The following is an 18,899-nucleotide window of genomic DNA, read 5'->3' as shown; positions in this document are numbered from 1 at the left end:
ATTTTTAGATCTTAAGTCTATATTTTGCGTTTTAAAAACTTTATTAGTTTTTTATATTATTATCAGTTATTTCAAGTTCTATTGTATAACTATCAAATAACCTCAATAGTATTATGATACTGTTGCTGAAGCTCTTAATTGATATTTTTAACAGGGTTGCTAAATGTTTTTGGCAAATATTTTCCAGGAATTCAAAATTTCCTCCAGGTTTTTAAAATTACACGTTTTAGGGTTTATTTTTACTTTAAAATTAAGTTTAAGGTAAAAAAAAACTTTGTTAAATAGCATAACGACATTAGAAGATATCTTAAAGGTTCTTTAAATGTGTTATTTAATATAAAAAAATTTTGATGATGACAAAACATTTTTATCTATACAATAGTTTTTTTGTTTCAAATCGCAATTTTACTACTTAACATCTAAAAGTTGTTTACAATTCCAGGTTTTTTAGTGATTTTGTTCGAAATTCTAGGTTTTTTTTAAATTTTCTCAAGTTCCACGTTTTTTCCAGGATTCCAGGTTTTTTGGCAACTTAAAACAATACTAAAATTGACCAATATATATTGTGATTATTAAAAGTTACCAATTTGTATACCTATACTTGTAGCTTGAAAATGTATCTAATTTAAGAATATACATATTTGTTTTCTATTCTTTTTAAGTACTTTTTTAGAACTCATTTGGGACTTAGTAATTTGTTTAACATTGAAATACATGCTTCAGTTTTCAATAAATTGAGTACTTGTTAAAATGTTTTTGTATATTCCAACGAACTTGATTTTTCGGATATCTTTACCTACTTTATTAGTAATTAATGATCTTTGAATATTTAATTGTTTAAAATAAGTATATTTTTTTATTTTTGTTATAAACTTTCTAAATTTTATATACTTGTCTATATTCGAAATTTTACTTTTAACATTTATTAAAAAGCAATTTACACACTTACTTTGAGTATTCCAATACTGATTGTCAAGATAAATGTTTGGCTCAAGAATTAGTTTGAATGTATTTTTATTGAAACTTGAAATACTTTTAGCTACAAATGTGTCTTTATGAGCAAAATTGAGCGATTTAGATACAGCAAAATACGAACCTTGTAAAAATTTTAATAATTTATTGTTTATACGGAGTACAAGTCTGGTTTATGCTTCTTAATATATAGTAAAATTTTTAAATAAAATACGTTAATTTTTAACAACGAATTAGTTGTTTGAAAAAAAAACTACAAGCTAACAGATAATTATGGTAAAACTTGTATAACCTTTGCATTTGACCAAACAACTCTCTTGTGAACTTAATTCTAAGGCAATAAGTTGATTTTTTACGCTCTGAAAATTCAATTTAACGTTAAATAATTTTAATTTTAAAAAGAGTATTTTAAAATTTAAAATCATAAGAAAATAAAACTATAAAAACAATAAGTATTAAAAATAATTAATTTGATTAGATAAAAATTGTAATGAAAGAAGTATTTAAGATCTTACAGAAACAAACAACTTTTATACAAATAAACTTAAATACAAAAATACAGCCTGAGTCTTTACTTGAGTCTTTTGGTCTTCAACATCAACATTTGCGACTCTGTCACAACACACATTTTATTACTTTTTATAACTATTAACTTTAAACTTAGTAATAAAATCTAATAAACTAATATTAAAAACTACATTAAACTTAATTTTTGTAAATATAAATTTACTAATTGCTTTAATACATTAATACGAAAAATTCAATTTTTTCAGTTTATTAAATTTAGTATTACTTAAAAGAATATTATAGCAAACCTTTTCAAAGTACAGTTGACAAAAATATTGATTTTACCTCGTCTAAGATAGCTAATAAGAGATCTTGTGTTATTAATTTTCACTTTGTACTGATTTACACTGAGCTGTAAATTGTAAAAAAAAAATATTAGGTAATTACTAAAACAACTATCAATATCTAAAATAGGTCAATTATATAATCATAAGCGTTGTTAAAATTTAATATGGAATCTATAGTGCTATAAGTGTGCTATTTATTTTCAATATTTAGACTAACGTCTTACATTTAATAACTACCTGTTAAAAGGCTCTGTATGTAAACACAAAAAACTAGATATCTACCGGATCCTAATTCCAAAAGAAGATTTGGATTCGGATCCAGTAGATCATTTTAAGCTTTTTGAATTATACTCAATTATTTGTCAAAAGTTGAATGGAATGAAAACTGTTTGGAAAACTATCAAAATTATAATTTTAGGACGTAAAACATACAAGGTTATACAAAAGCGAGCAGTTTAAACTTTGACTTTTAGCATAACCGTTTTTACTTAAAGCAATGAAATCACAAGTTATAACTTCGCTTTGTTATGTATCTTTCATCTGTTTATTATAAATAAACCAAAAGTAAATTAAAATGTTTATTTTATGCAAGTTATTTTGTCAGCAGCAGCCAATTTACAGGGCAATTTTATAAAGATGATAGCTTACTAACGTTATAATTCTAGAATCAAGAGTATTAAGGTGGTATGATTTACAAAAGAAATGCCAACTGTGCTTTAAACTTTATCAAACTGTGATAATGGTTATCTTTTTTGTTTTCGATTTATTCATAGTGATTAAAATTGTTAAATTTTGCAGTTTAAGCAATTTAGTTTTTTTATTGAACATGTGTTAGGTCAACATTACTTATATCAACTGGGTAGTAGGGTGCCTACCAAAAATGCGGCCTTTGAGTTTTCAACTAGAAAAAAACTTTTTGGAGATATTACATAAACACCTTGTGCTAAATTGTAGAATATTCAACAGAACAAAGAAGAATAAAAACAAAGTAAAAATAACTAGGATTTTACTATCTAAGTGTATTTTTATTTAAGATTAAAAGACCACAACAACTTTAAATGGCAGTGACAAAGAGTACGTAGTCTCTGGTATTGAAAAAATCTAAAATACTAAAAGTGTCAAGCATACGTAGAATATTAAAAGGAAGTTTTGGCACCACATCTTCGAGTGCTATAAAGAACGAACTTGAAAGTTGGTACTGCACAAACAATGTTTTTGAAATGGTATTGGATACCACAAAGAGCAAAACTGGTAAAACAGTGGTGCTTGTGTTCTACTTCAAAAAGTATTACAGAAACAATAAGGTCAACAGTAAATAAATCTACATTATAGAATATAGATAAAAGTATAGTAACTAATTTTTTTACCATAAGTATCTTATCATCAGTTTTACTCGTTCTATTTCATCAAAAATCTACACTGTTAAGTACTATTTCTTTGGTAGTATGAAATAACATAGCGTTTTTATCGTGTAGCCTTTTCTTACCGTATAAATATACCACAAACGATCGCTTCAGAGCATTTGCACTTAACCCCGCTTATCTAGATCTTTCAATATGTATAAAATCAGCATAGCTAAGTTTCATTAAGATACTATGTAAACTTAAATTTACTAATACTGGTAATACTAAATACTACATTATATGCTACTCTACATAACTAGACATGACACTTAGTGGTTTTATTTTATATTGAATGATATTTTAAACGCTAACAAATAAAGAAATATTAATACAAAAAAATTATATGCTTTAGAAATTACTAGATTGTTACAAACAAATTAAAACAATATTCAAATCTAAGAAAAATAAATGTGAGAAAGTATCAAACTACTCAGACATTAACTACTCAGAATTAAAAAAAAAAATACTTTTAAGAAGTAAAAAACATTGTTTAAAAAATAACTTTACAATAAACAATATGAACAACAACTAAGTTCAATTCTAGAACTTCATCTTTAAGGTCTTGACTCAAATCTATTCACACTTTCTCTGCGACTGGTTTATATAAACCTGTTCTCAGTTTTTACCTTATTTAATATTAAATCAGCAAAACCTGATTTTCAGATGACTGATTTTATATTATTCGATGATTAACTAAATGGACTTGCAAGTGAAACTGGTGTTTCATTACAGTGTTTGGAAAAACATACATATATATAATATAAGGTGATTATTCAAACTTTAACACCTTCTACAGAGCCCACTTGAAGAGCTTTTAAATAGTTTTTTGGAAAAATACGATTTAAAAAACTTTAGTACATATGTTTCATAAAGCCAAATGTTTAAATCATCAGCTACTTAAATTTAAAATAAAAATCACTGTGGTAAACAGAGATGCAAAAGTTCTACAAAAAAAAAAAAAAAACAGTATGACGTAAGAATTGAATATTGTACATTACAAAAATCGGTACAAAAATTGATCTTTCATCTAACTAATCAAACAACTAAGATTCAAAAAAAATTAATTTTAGTTGTTTGACTAGTTAGATGAAAGATCAATTTTTGTACCGATTTTTGTAATGTACAATATTCAATTCTTACGTCATACTGTTTTTTGTTTTTTTGTAGAACTTTTGCATCTCTGTTTACCAAAGTACTTTTTATTTTAAATTGAACTAGCTGATAATTAAAGCATTTGGCTTTATGAAACACATGTACTAGAATTCTTTAAATCGTATTTTTCCGATAAACTATATATATATATTTATATACCACAGATGTTCTTGTGCTAAAACTTTATTTCAACTAACGGCGTTTCACTGCTCTCAAATAAATTTAAGAACAGATCTACGGAGTCTATAAAATATTTACACACATTAGAAAAAAAGCAAAAAAAGCATGTATAATTATGTATAGTGTTTATGTAGGTAGTAACTATAAATGAACTTTATGGTTTAAAAAGGATAAAAACATCAAATTATCAAAATTGTCAACAAAAAATACAAATTTAATAAAAGTAGGCACTAACCTCAAAAAGCTCTAAGAATAGGCAAGTTTTTAAAATGAAAATTAAATTGAGTTGTGCAGAAATGTTACGTCATAATAAATTTAACAAATTGGTCAATAATTTATACAGCTTAAAAACATGAAGTATTAAACTTGCAAGTGTATGTAATTGTAATGTGAGTGTTGTGAAATAAATTAGTACATAAGTAGACAGAGTTATTTAAAGTAGAATCGTCGGTTGTGGGGACAAATATTCGATAAATCTTGCCGCTTATTCAGAAGTAGGTCTTTATCTTCTGCTGCAATTACTGCTCTTTCTGTATTGCAAGTTGGGCAAATTCTACTTACTCCGTTGGATGCATGTTTGATCTTCATGATTTTAAGCTGTATAAATTATTGACCAATTTGTTAAATTTATTATGACGTAACATCACTGTGCTAACGTGACGCCATGCTAAAGTGTCACCCCGTGCTAAAGTTACGTTGTGCTTTTCTGACACCTACCCAGGAACAGCAGTTGTCTTGCAGCAGTAGTGATTAATTGTAAGTGTAGCAATTTAAAGCGTTAGGTTAAAAATAATAAATTAAGACAGTTACGTTGACAAAACACGACTATGAACTAACAATGAAAATATGCGGTTACAATGATCAACTTATTTTTTTAACGGAGCAAAAAACTAAAACGAAAAATAAAATAAATAAAAACGAAACATAATTTGGTATAATCCCCCATTTAGTAGTTAAGTTAAAACAAATAGCGGTAGAGAATTTATAAGTTTAGTAAAAAACATTTCAACAAAATCAATTCACTATAATAAGCAAATTCATGCACGGCTAATTTGGAGAGATTGATTAAGTCACACAACCAAAAAATATTCAATAAAAGTAATCAAATTCTGAATCAGTGTAATTGCATTTGTGGCTGTAGTAATATTATTTGAATGGGGGAATTGTCATTTGAAGAACGTTATTTACAAGGCAACAGTTAACTCTGAAATTTAAAAGAAGTTCTACATTGGCTTCTGCTTAACTAAGTTCAGGTTCCGATATGCTAACTATAAAAAACTTTTAAAGTTGGTACATATGAAAATAAGATGGAGCTTTCAAAGTATATTTGTGATCTAAAGCGCAAAAACATTGATTTTAGAATAACTTGGGGGGTGATAAAAAAGCACAGCCTATAGGCGATTGTAATAACCCTGAGTGTAAGCTGTGCTTAAAAGAATCAATTTTCCTTATGTATGAGTTGAAACAAGATAATTGCTTAAACAAGAGAAGCTAATACATATCGTCTAGTCGATAAATGAAAAAGCTCCTCTTAATTTTAGAATATTTAGTGTTATAGTCACTCATTTGTAGTTTTTTGATTTTAGTTGTTTGTTTATAGGAAAAATCAATTTTTTCACTGAAACTTTTCTTTTGCAAAATTTCATAAATATGTCAAAGCTTTTTTTTTTGTTTTTTTTGTGTAATTTGTATATAAGTAAAGCACAGTGAAATTAAATTCGAACTTCAATAGCTGAGGATTAAAGCATTTAGCTTAATGAAATATATGTACTGGTTTTTTTTTCAAATTCGACAATTTGCAATTAACTATTTAAAAGCCCTTCAAGTGGGCTTTAGGGAAGTTGGTTTAGTTTATCTCATTATATTATTTTCTATATACATATGTATAGATTTCATTCAAGCCAAAATTAGGTTTTAAAGTATTTAAATAGCTAATATAAATTAATAAATAGTAAACTTACTCTAGAAGAAAATAACATAAACTAACTTTACTTGTATAACTGTTACTTAGAAGTATACAATTCCTCAAATCAGCAGACTCCATTAATTCATAATATGAAGTTGCTTTTTCAAATATATCCTCGTTAATACTTCCTATATTTACAGTTGTTAAAAATTCTAAAGATTTCATTTATATAATTAGAATATATTTATCATAATGAAACATTGTAGATTGAAAAAAAAATACTAGTTTAATTCATTAAATAAATGAGATTAATAAAAACTAATCTATCTTACAGACAAACAATACGATAAAAGTACATGCAAACTGTATATTAACTTAAATGTACATACTGGAACTAATTTTTGAACTTAATTTTTTCTATATTATAAACAGGTTGTTTTTAAAAACCTGTCAGCTAGTACTTAAACCAATTAACAAAGTAGTACAAAATTAATAAAATTTACTTACAAAACTATTTATATTTAAACCGCAAATGTTTTTCTTCTATTTTATATCTAAAAAATAAAAACATATTATAAAAATAATTTATTATTTCCGCACTAGTTGTGTATTTGCACCAGAATTGCAGATATAAATCTAAAGTTTCATAGGTCAAGGGTGGAGATTCAGGGATAACTTGTAGGTCTCTGTTCAACTTGCATTGCTTGAAAGTTGGAAAAAATAGTTTTGATTCAAGTAAATCCTATAAAAATATTTTGTGTTTAAATCCATTCTGAAAACTTTTAAGTTGCTTTTCATAGTTTATCTTTATGTTCAATTATGTTACTGATCTGCAAAATAACAATACATTTTTATTGAAGTAAATGTATAAAAACTAGGACAAATAAATGTCAAACACTTTTACTTTTAAAAGATCACAATTAAAAGTACTATTTATAGCATCTGGCGATATGGCATACCTTATTTTATAGTTTTTAGAAAGAATAAATTTCGAAAAAAAAAGTATAAATAAAAGTAAAATTTATTCTTATTTTCTAAAAGTTTTCGTAGACAAGTCGAAAATAATAAACAAATAAAGATTTTATTGTAAGGAGTTAGAATTCTTTTTAATGCGTATATATCGGCGTTTGTCTTTCAAATGCGCGTTAGTTAATATAACTCGCTGTGATGTTCGTTGATTTCAAGTCAAGAGTATACCAACATATTAATATAATTAAGAGATCTGTAACAGCTCTCTATAAACTTTTTCAAACTATTTTTGAAAAACTGGGTTTTGGTTACATGGTTTCTTTAGATATACCGTACATTTTTTAGAACAAAATATTAACGATTCAATTCTGGAATTTATTTTGGCATTGTTAGACTTAATGATGTCTAGTGGATATCCTAGAGCTTAAAATATGTTTTCCACATCTACTAACTCTGCTCTTAAATATCTGTCTCAATAGACTTTTACTGAAAAACAAAAGTAAGTCTATTTTGTTTACTATCTGAAATACAGCTTTCGTTGTTATACAACAGCTGCTTCTCAAGTATTGGATCCCTATTGTAGATCAACCAACGCAGCCTTCCAGATGAAATATGCTTGAAGTGCTAACATTGCTGTGGCTTCAAAGCCTCATAGAGACCTCTATTGTAGATCAATCAACGTGGTCTCTAAAAGTTATATGCTAAAGTGCTACTTTTGCTCTGACTTCAATAAGAATAATTTTGAAACCTCTATAGTAAATATATTAAAGCGGACTTTTAGACGTATGATACGCTTTAAGTCCTAGCTTTAATCTGACTTCAGCAAGAATATTTGGAAATTAGTTGATATGGAATTTTATCAAACTTCTTTTTGAAAATAAAGCTTTTTATGAGTTTTAATGTCAGTTAAATAATCATATAAGTTGAAATAACCTAAAGATAACTTTTGTAAAAAATACATTGTCCCTCACAGCTATTGGCACAGGGAACTTTTACTAAACAAACAATGAATCTCAAAACGAAAATTTAGAATAAAAACATTATTAAAAGAAGACAGAAAAGCGTTTTTATGATTATCTTTATTTTATCACCTAGTTTATTTTAAGTTTTATTTGAAAATTATTTACTTTTATTTTAATCATAATTCAGTTTTAGTATTATGTCAATAATAAGTTTTTAAAATTTTAACTTGGTTTTGTTCTAATTTTAAAAAAGTAATCCGTGCAAAACTGACGTCATAAAAAAGTAACGGCTCTCGCAAAAGTGAGACTGTGCAAAATTGACGTTTTTTACAAAAATATACCTGTAAAAATATTACTTGTGGAAATGAGACTGCTTGCAAATTTAACCCGTTTCCACGTAAATGAGCCATAAAACATAAAATCCATTGATAACGTTTACACAGAGATTTAATCAACTATTGGAATTTTTAGATACTTTTACAAACCTTTTCTACTAGAAGTATTTCTACTATTGTTATTGGAAAAGACATTTTATAACCAAACAATTGAAAAAATCTGAACAGAAAAAACAAAATCAAACAGCTTTTTTTCATGAAATATGACCCTTTACTTGAAAGTTAGATTAAATTTACAGGATGTAAAAGTTGTAGCTAGCTATGATAAAAACGTATAAAAAAACTTATAATATAGTTGACCTCCTATTTTAAAATCTAAAAAAATTACTTTCAATTTGGCTTTCTTCGATTGATAAACTTGTTGTTGATTCTCAATTTCGTCGTTGTTTTGGATGAAAATTTTCTTCCTTAATTCTTCATTTACTAGTATAGGACAAGTATATTGTAGCTTTGACTTAATTCTAAAAAAGGTTATTATTAAAGTTTATCACAGTAATTTTAACGTAGATCAGGGTTGCCAAATGTTTTTGGCAAATTTTCTCCAGGTTTTCAGAATTTTTTCCAGGTTTTTTAAATTACACGGTTTTGGGTCTGTTTTTAGTTTGAAATTAAGTTAAATCTATTTATAAAAAATACATTTAAAGAAGCTTTAAGATATCTTTTCAATGCCTTTATACTATTTAACACATTTTTTTTTACCTTAAATGTATTTTTTAATAAATTTTTTTTTGATGATCAGAAAAATGTGATAGCTCTTTTGTGTCAAATTGAAATTTTACTACCTAACATATAAAAATTGTTCAAAATTCCAGGTTTTTTTTTCTCAAATTCTAGGTTTTTCCATGATTCTAGGTTTTTAGGCAAATCTGGTGGATACTAAAAAACTATTTAAATTTACTCTTACACATTAAATTTATTGAAATGATTATATCTAGTACTACTTTTTTAAAGGTTTCAAAATTAAAGTTTTTACTTTTATTAAAAATTTTTTGTAGACATCAGTTCAAATAAGTTTACATAAATTTGAGCCTACAATAGTTTAGTGCTTTACTAAAATAGTTCTTTACTTCAATATTTCAGTAACATTCATAAATTATATATAAAAAATTCATGAAAAAATAAAATGTAACCAATTGTATATATTTTTGGTAATTTTGAAATACATTCAGTGAGACAATTTTTTGAATAGGTCGAAAATTATTTTCCTTTTAAGACAATTTTGTTAACTTTTCTTAAGCGTTAGTTTATTACTAATAAAAATCGCAAAACTTAATTCTTCATAGTTTTTTAAGTTTTCTGAAAATTATCCACTGGTCTCAACAGTTCTTTAATTAATAGGATAGGAACAACAAACTATATGGATTGGAACGATAAAACTTCAACCTATTTACTTAAGACAAATAATATAAATCTAACTAAAAAAACACCCTTGGTTTTTGATCTTATTTTATGTATTTTTTACTAAGCTACAAGATGCTTTTTACAGATTTAAAAAATTCAAAATAACTTTTGAGATATAGCCGGTCAAAGTCGGAGCCAACAATAGGATCCTTATGGGAGGCGCAAACTAAAACAGCAAATAACTAGAAATCACTAAAAATCTATCTCCTCCTACGTTTTTTGAGATAACTACCTCAAATTTTCAGGAAATGTTCCTTGCAGTATTTAGAAAATATCAAGGAACATTTCCTGAAAGTTTGAGGTAGTTATCTCAAAAAACGTAGGAGAAGATAGATTTTTAGTAAAATAGTCTATTTTTGCCGTTTTTGTTTGCGCCTCCCATAAGGATCCTATTGTTGGCTCCGACTTTGACCGGCTATATCTCAAAAGTTATTTTGAATTTTTAAAATCTGTAAAAAGTATCTTGTAGCTTAGTAAAAACTATATAAGATAAGATCAAAAACCAAAAAAAGGTGTTTAACCCCCCCCCCCCCCCCCCCTATGCCCATAATCGTAAGAACAGTAATGCACTTTTCCTCATTTGATGTAAAAAGCTTCTTCACAAATGTACAATAGAATGAGGTTAACAATATTTGTGCTGAAACATTTTATATCATAGAAAATTCTATTCTTTAACGATCCAGCTTTATTGAGTTAATAAAATTGGCTACCGAAAGCTACAATTCAGTTTTAATATTGTCTTGCATAGGCAAATTGACGGCATAGCAAAGGGATAAACACTAGGACTTACATTTTCAAATATTTTCATGGGATACCTTGAGTATAGGTTACTACCAAAACTTAATTCTAAATGTAACTACTTCAGGTGTGTAGATAATTTTTGCATCATAAGCAATAGTGAACAAACAATCTTATACTTGTTTAATAAATTGAATTTAGCACAAAAGCCAATTTCACCACAGAAACTGAAACAAACTATTAACTTTTATTTCTTGATGTCCTGATAAAAACATAAATAATAAATTCATCACTTATGCTTTTAAAAACCCAAATTTATTGGACAGTACAAATTTTCACCGTCATACACAGTAAAAGAAGAAAAGTCGAACTATTTAAAACTTTGCTGAAAATAATAAACTAAACTACATGGATGTTTATAGGCTATGATATATTTTCATGCATGTAGAGGTTTAAACTCTCGTTACATAAATAACATTGTCTAGTGCATTTTACTGTCCTATTAATATTTTATAAGATCAGAATTTTCCAAAATAAACCTGGTAATGAATAGAATAGTTAAAGTTTTTTGGTTGTGACTGACTGATGAGTCCTAATATGGACGAAATCGGTCTCAGTCTATTATGGTCTGATGAGCTTGTGGTCTGATGATCGAATTGCATGCAAAACTGACCCTCCGAGAAAAAGTGACTCTGTGAAAATTTATAACTCGTACAAAAGTAACCGTTCGTAAAAAAGTGAATAATCGTTAAAAAGTGAACATTCGTGAAAAACAGACCTGTCCCTAATAAGCTAGTTGTTTTAAAACTATATTTTTAAGTTTTTATTTAATAGATTTTAAAATATTGCTTGAAAAAACCTAAACAATACTTTTAAGTCCGAAGATACACTTTTCTGTAAATTTAATTTTAGCTTTCCTATTATACTGATAAAGTTAATGAAAAAAATCAAAGAAAGGTTACTTTTGAGCTACTTTAACCTCAATATACCCTTTAATTGTCCGAAAAGCAGCCTTTATTTTTTTTGAAAAAAGTAGCAACTTTTTAAAAATAGCAAAAATAATCAAATACTCTGAATTTACAAAGATATTTGATATTTTTAATTAACACTATACTATAAAAGTCACACAAAGTATTGTTTTCGGGTAAGTTGTTGCAGGCCTTAATTTTAATATTAGTTATAACTAATCAAAATTTAGATTTAATGTGTTGCTAACAAAAGATCCTAGTGAAACAAGCTCACTGGAATATAAATAATTATACAGTAATCTTCCTTCATTGTACCAACATATGTTTCTGTGTGTTAACGAATCAAAACACTTCAACTGGGTTCTGTAAAAAAAATAATGTATTGAAAGAATAGAAGCTAAAGTAGGTGTATACATGTGTTCATTAAAATGAAAATAAAATAATGTTTACATATATTTAGAAGTTAATAGTTAATAGTGGGTAAAATACTTAATGTTAAATTCGACTGTTACAAAACTATATAATATTTGTAATTATTAAGTCTTAACTAAATAAAGTAGACTAAAATACACAACAAAACAACAAATAAATTTAAATTAGTTATTCTTTCCATTAAAGTAAGTGGTTTGTTTATATTATGATGTTTTGTTGTGTGTTTTAGTTTACTTAACTTAATTTAGACTTAATAATTACAAATATTATATAGCTTTATAACAGTCGAGTTTAACATTAAGTACTTTACCTATTATTAATTGTTAACCCCTAGAAATTTGTAGAGATTATTTCATTTTAATCTTAATGAAATTTATAAACGATTCGCAAATCGGTCCAGGACACAAGTCAAATGTTTTTACTAGTGATTTTTTCCCTGCATCAGTAGTTACAAAAAATAAATAAACGATGGTTTAAAAATCTACCAGTTTATTGCAACATTTTGTTCAAATTAATTTCGGACAACCGTCCTTCATCAGTGAACTTTAAAACCAGTAGAACTAAACACATTCATTCAACAAAATAAATGAAAGTTGAAAAATATATTATGACGTAGTAGTTCAAAACTGTGTACAAAACTAAAATTTTAAAAGCTAGACGATTTTTTACTTTGTAATGATATTTTTGTATGTAAAAGTAAATTAAAATGAAATGCGTATAAAAACAAACACTTTACCGATATAAACTTTAAATTAAAACCTATCTTAGTAAAGAAATGTTTGATGTAAGTTATTGTTAATAAATAATTACTGCTATCGGCGAAATATAAATAAAAATAGAAACTTTTCCCAAACAATACTTAATGTAATTACAAAAACCTATATTAATAAGAAGCTGTATCTTACAAACTTCTTTCCTTAAAGAAATAGTTTAATCCATGAATAAAAATAACTATTTTGAAACAAAACTTAAATCTAAGTAAGATAATAATACAAAAGTTAAATAAAGAATTAAATTAACTTGTTTCAGCAGCAAATTATTTTTTCTAATATATTGTTTTTTAAGGTAAACATTTTATCAAATAAACAAACGGTTAAAAATTGTGAAACTATTGTGAAACAAAAATTATTCTTAGTGAAACTATCCTATTAAAAACCGATTACTGTAAAATTATTGGTTTTATAAGTTTGCTATTATCTATAAAAAGGCAGTATTGTTTTATTTATGTTTATACTTGCTTGTAATAAATTAACCCATTTACTTGCTTGTAACATTTGCTTGTAAAAAATTAACCAATTTTAATGAACACATGTTTACACCTACTTTAGCTTCTATTCTTTCATTACAGCATTTATTTTTTTACAGAACCCAGTTGAAGTAAGTTGATTCGTTAACACAAAGAAACATATGTTGATATTAGTTATAGAATTTTTCGGGTAAATTTTGAATTAAAAAACATCGAAGTTTATCTGCATTAAAACTTACGTAACTAATACGACATTTAAAGCCGAAAAATCAAACAAAGTTTTGAAAACAAGAAACTTAATTATTGTTACTTAAATTTTGCATTTGATTTGAGTTTTTAGCCACCAGTTTGGCCGTTTGCTGCTTGACAGCCCACTTTTTTTTTAACCCAATAAAGATAAACAGACCGTGAGAGAACAGCAATTTATTGACTGAAAAATACTAAATTTAAAGCGAGCGATAGCTGTTCAGTAAAGTGTAAATACCCCTCTCACTTAAAAGAATGGTCTCTGACACTTAGCTTTACGTCAACCAAGCTGTAACTTATAACTTGTAACAGTTATTCCCCGCATTATGCTAACAACAATGATGAAGATGGAGTTTTTTCGACATTTGAATAGTAGTCTCGTGCCTGGGCAAAATCTAAATGGAATACAAGAAGCTGTTGCCTTTATAGCATGTCATCCACTTCGTTAACCTCATTACTGTGCAAGCAAAAAAGGAATCGTAAAAAGCAGAATATATTGCAGCTACTTAGAATAAATTAAAGAATTATATCAAGTGTATTTCGAAATCCCGTTTACTTAAATTGACATGTTCTTCAATTATTATATAATTATTCCTAAAAAACTTTTTACGCAAACCTTAATGTTATATTTATATGTACGTACACCAGTGAGTACAGGTAAAAATTTCAAGATACTCCGATTAATACAATAGTTTTATACTAAATAATAACTTACATAAATCATTACTAAAATTTATGTGGTTGAGAAAAAAATTAATATATTTAATAAGCTGTAAATTTTAGTAATTTAAGTTAATTTAAAATAATTATTACCAAACTCTAAATTGTTGTGTATGTACCTTTAACCATTTACAGGGTTGCCACATATCAAGCTGAGAAAAATTTCCTGACTTTTCCTGACTTTTTCCTGACTTTTCTAAATCTAAACTCTTAATACAAACTTATTCTAAAATACATAATCAAACACTTGAAACTATATAAAGCTTTCAATTTTATTTTTAAACAGGTTAAAATAACAGTTTTTTTGATAAATCCAATCATCGAACTTCCATTACATCACTTGAACCATCCATCTTGTGTATGATTGATGTATTTGTAATAAACAGCTCTACCAGCAAAATACTTGTATTATTACCTTATAAACATAGCTTGTGTGAAAAAAGACACAGTTTTTTAGCATTTCCCAACATAAGTGTATCTAAATAAATAAAAAGACATATAACGAGCTTTCACAACTAAAACCTTAAAACAATAATAAACTTTTACAATCAAAAATTAAAAGAATAAAGAACTTAATCAAACACCGTTTTTTTTCATTATATGTACTAAAATTTATTGTCTCCGTTTCTTTATTAGCACTTCAACCTCTTCATTTAATGAAGATACGGTTTCCTTTATCTGGTTTGCATTCCGCTTCATTTTCATTAATTATTTTTACCTCCAATTATGCTACCTCAGTTATTTAATTAAACAAAAAACACTTTGATTCTAAAATTATGTCAGATAAACTGTTGTGTATATATCACAGTTTCAATATATGATGTGTCCTTGATACAGATCATCAATACTAAGAAGCTTACAAAAACTGCTTGTTCAGGTAGGGTAGTTGTTCAATATGTTAATAGAAAAATTTTGCAGTTTTATAAAGAACATTTTATTAATTTATACCAGATGAAGGCATTGGCAATTAAATATTTTTGTAAATTTCTAGGAAAATTTTGCAATTTTAGTCTGACTTTAATGGATTTTTAATAATTTTTTTACCATTTGAAGGCTTTGGAAAATAAGGAATTTTGTATATTCAAACTGACAAAACCTGATTTTTTTTTTGTCAAATTTCCCAACTTTTCCTGACTTTTATAAATCTAAACTCTTAATATAAACTTATTCTAAAATACATAATCAAACACTTGAAACTGTATAAAGCTTTCAATTTTATTTGTTTACTGTTTAATTTTATTGGTTGACTTTTTTTCAAAAACCCTATTTTTTCCTGACTTTTACTGACTTTTGTCATTTTTTTTTTAGTTTTTCCTGACTTTTCCTGACCTTGAGGCAACCCTGCATTTATAACAAGATTCGTAAAACTTGCATACTTCTTAATATATTTTCATTGTAATTATCTAATTTTGTTAGTTTAAACCAGGGACGTAGCTAGCTCAAAAAAGTTACGAATCTACAAAAAATTAAACATATGAAATGACGCGTGATAACGTTCTAGCGGGAACACAGCTACCTCTAATGTTATTGAATTTAATCTGAAACTCTGCAGTTATGTTAATACATTAAAAATGGAATGTTGAAGTACGAGTATTAAGTGTATACAAGGCAATTTATTTTGCTCCCCACCCCCTATGACTCTTTATGTGCTGTCACTTGTGTAAACCCAGAAAACATTCATTAAAATTAAGTATAAAAAAATCACAATTTAACTCAAAAACATTTATATTCATTAAATCGAACATTTAACGTAGTCAATAGTAACAACAAGTTATGCAAATTTTTGTAACATAAAATTGTATGATTTTGGTTTTTAAAGCTACAGCTTCCATTAGGATCAATTTTCCATGCAGCTTTTTGTTAAATTGAAAGCTTTAACGCGCTAAATGTTACAATTTTGATGTATTTAATTCGTTTAATATTTACGACACTAAAAACGCTGGAGAATACATACATGTCGAAATTATCTCTCAGGAGTTTAAATGAATACTTAAAGCTAAGAAAGCAGAGTCTTTTTAAGCTAAAATAAAAGCAAGTTTTTTCGCATATAAGTATATGTTTCTGTAGATTTACAGAAACGTACCAAGCCACGTGCCTGGTTTAAACCATTAAATATATACTAGATATTTATAAAAATTTAATGCACTTATTAATTACAAATACCAAACAACATTAAGAATCAATAATTATAACCTTTAGCTCTTTTAATTAGGACTTAAGAAAACACAGAATGCCAGATAAATTTTATAACTTTTATATGTTGTGTACTTTATTAGTAAAAATAACTCAACATATCTAACCAAATGTTAAAATATATGTTAATCAACTTATTGTTTAACAGCTTTTATTTTTCTACAACGTATATCTCTTCTTTTAATTAAGGGCATAGGGTAGTACATTATTTATTTACAAAAATCAACACTGGTTCTTGAAAGCTTAAAGCAGAGTTTCCCAACAAGGGGTGCTCGCCACCCCTTGGGGGTGCGATATAGCTTTTCATTTTTGTTTGATAAATAAATAAATGTTTCTTTAACTTGGGTGAATGTTAGCCTCAATTTCTTTTACTAAAAAAAACATAACTACCGATTTTTAAAGCTAACACAATTCATATAAAAAAATAAGGCTTTGATTGTTACGCCATACTCTAGTTGTATAATTTTAACGAAGCTTTCAAATTCAATACTGATTAAGTTTCTATTTTGATTTAACTGTTAGCTTACAAAAAACATCACTACAATTACCTTAATCTAAAGCTTGTTATAGTTATTACATCTTTTAAAAACCAAAGTTTTTTTTTAAGTTTTAGACTAATGTGAGAGTGTAGTTTTTAATTAAAAATATTACTTTAACTTAACCTAGCACAGTTGGTTTTACAGTTTTTTAGTAACTTATTCATATTAAAATGTACAAAAACTTTTCGTTTCAAGTTTTTGCCTAACTTTTATTTATTCTTTTAGTACCTTTTACTTAAAAAAAAAAAAACTGACGAGGTCATAGACTTTGTTTTTCTTTAATAAATTTTATAAAAAATAAATGTCTTAGTAATCAACTTTTTCATACTTATTAGAACACAATTTTTAATTAGTACTTAATCCTTGATTATGTCAAAGAAAAGGAAGTGGAATGATAGTTATGTGCAGTTTGGTTTTACTTGCAGAAAGCTTGAAAAAACCGCAATGCATGTTTTGTAATATTGTATTTTCAAACGCAAATTTGAAGCCATATAAGATGCAAGAACACTTTAACAACCGACATTGCGGAGCAGATGTTTCAGGCAAGGTTTGCCACAGATCAAACTGAAAAAAAAATTCAGACTTTTTACTAAAATTTTCCTGACTTTTCTAAATTAAACTTTTAGTTAAACTTATTCTGAACGACAAAATTAAACACTTAAAACTTTATAAAGCTTTCAGTATTATTTTTCTGCAGGTTATAACAACAGTTTGTTTGCTGAATTCAATCATCTATTTTCTATTACATAATTTGAACTATATGTGTATGATTGATGTACTTGCATTAAACAGCTCTATCAGCAAAATTCTTGTATTTTCTAACTTATAAACACATAAAATATTTCCTTATATCATTTAGTATAATATTTTCAACATTCATCTATATATTTAATTTTTGTTAACATAATAAACTGTCGAAAAAAAATTATATACAAATATTGATTGTCCTTTTTCAAATTATTATTAAATAATTCATTGCAAGGGGTGCGAAACAAAATTAAAATATTTTAAGGGTGCGGGCATCAAAAAGGTTGGAAACCACTGGCTTAAAGTATATACTATAAATTACTTTTTATTAAATAATTAATCAACTTTTGAGATATAACAAGTTTTGTGAAAAAATCTGATACATACGTTTGGAATCAAAAACTATCAAGGTTAATTTTTTCAAAATTTTAAAAAAATCACTTAAAGTCCATCTCTTCTTTCATTTTTTAAGCAATTAACAGCTAATTTTAAGCAAATGTTCATTTTGATATTACAGACAACTTGCAGTAAGCAGAAATTTAAAAAAGTAAAAAAAAATATTTGTTTACAAAAATTAAAAAATCTATTTTTTAAAAGTTGTTCAAAATTCATTGAAGATTACTCTGAAAAAGTTTAAAATTAATTGCTCAAAAACTGAAGGAGGAGATAGAATCTTAGTGAAATAGTATAATCTCGCCTTTTTAGTTTGCGCCTCCTATAGAATTCTTTAGCTTTGATCGCTTATATCTAAAAAATTACTTCGAATTTCAACAAGCGGTAAAAAGTAACTGGTAACTTAATTAATTGTATAAAAACAAAACTAAATTTTGAAAAAAAAAAAGTCTTTTAGCCTCCATATGCCCTTAATTCTAATAA

At 26.4% G+C, this 18,899-nt stretch overlaps 1 protein-coding gene across 1 annotated transcript in view; it reads right to left on the bottom strand.

Annotated features, from left to right (window-relative positions):
• Positions 1–18,899, bottom strand: part of LOC145833450 (uncharacterized) — a 48,399-nt gene that overhangs the window by 5,169 nt on the left and 24,331 nt on the right. Inside the window, exons 8-14 of the mRNA XM_082940627.1 lie at positions 9,122–9,254; positions 7,068–7,209; positions 6,549–6,655; positions 1,788–1,891; positions 1,548–1,584; positions 1,265–1,331; positions 950–1,096 (exon numbers count right to left, since the gene is read on the bottom strand). Coding sequence (XP_082796753.1) covers positions 950–1,096; positions 1,265–1,331; positions 1,548–1,584; positions 1,788–1,891; positions 6,549–6,655; positions 7,068–7,209; positions 9,122–9,254 — 737 coding nt within the window. The remainder of the gene's footprint in view (positions 1–949; positions 1,097–1,264; positions 1,332–1,547; positions 1,585–1,787; positions 1,892–6,548; positions 6,656–7,067; positions 7,210–9,121; positions 9,255–18,899) is intronic.

The sequence above is a fragment of the Thalia democratica genome, chromosome 4, assembly GCF_965202585.1.
Source record: "Thalia democratica chromosome 4, ktThaDemo2.hap1.1, whole genome shotgun sequence".
Classification (NCBI taxonomy): Eukaryota; Metazoa; Chordata; class Thaliacea; order Salpida; family Salpidae; genus Thalia; species Thalia democratica.
This window is presented reverse-complemented; position numbering and strand designations above follow the sequence as displayed.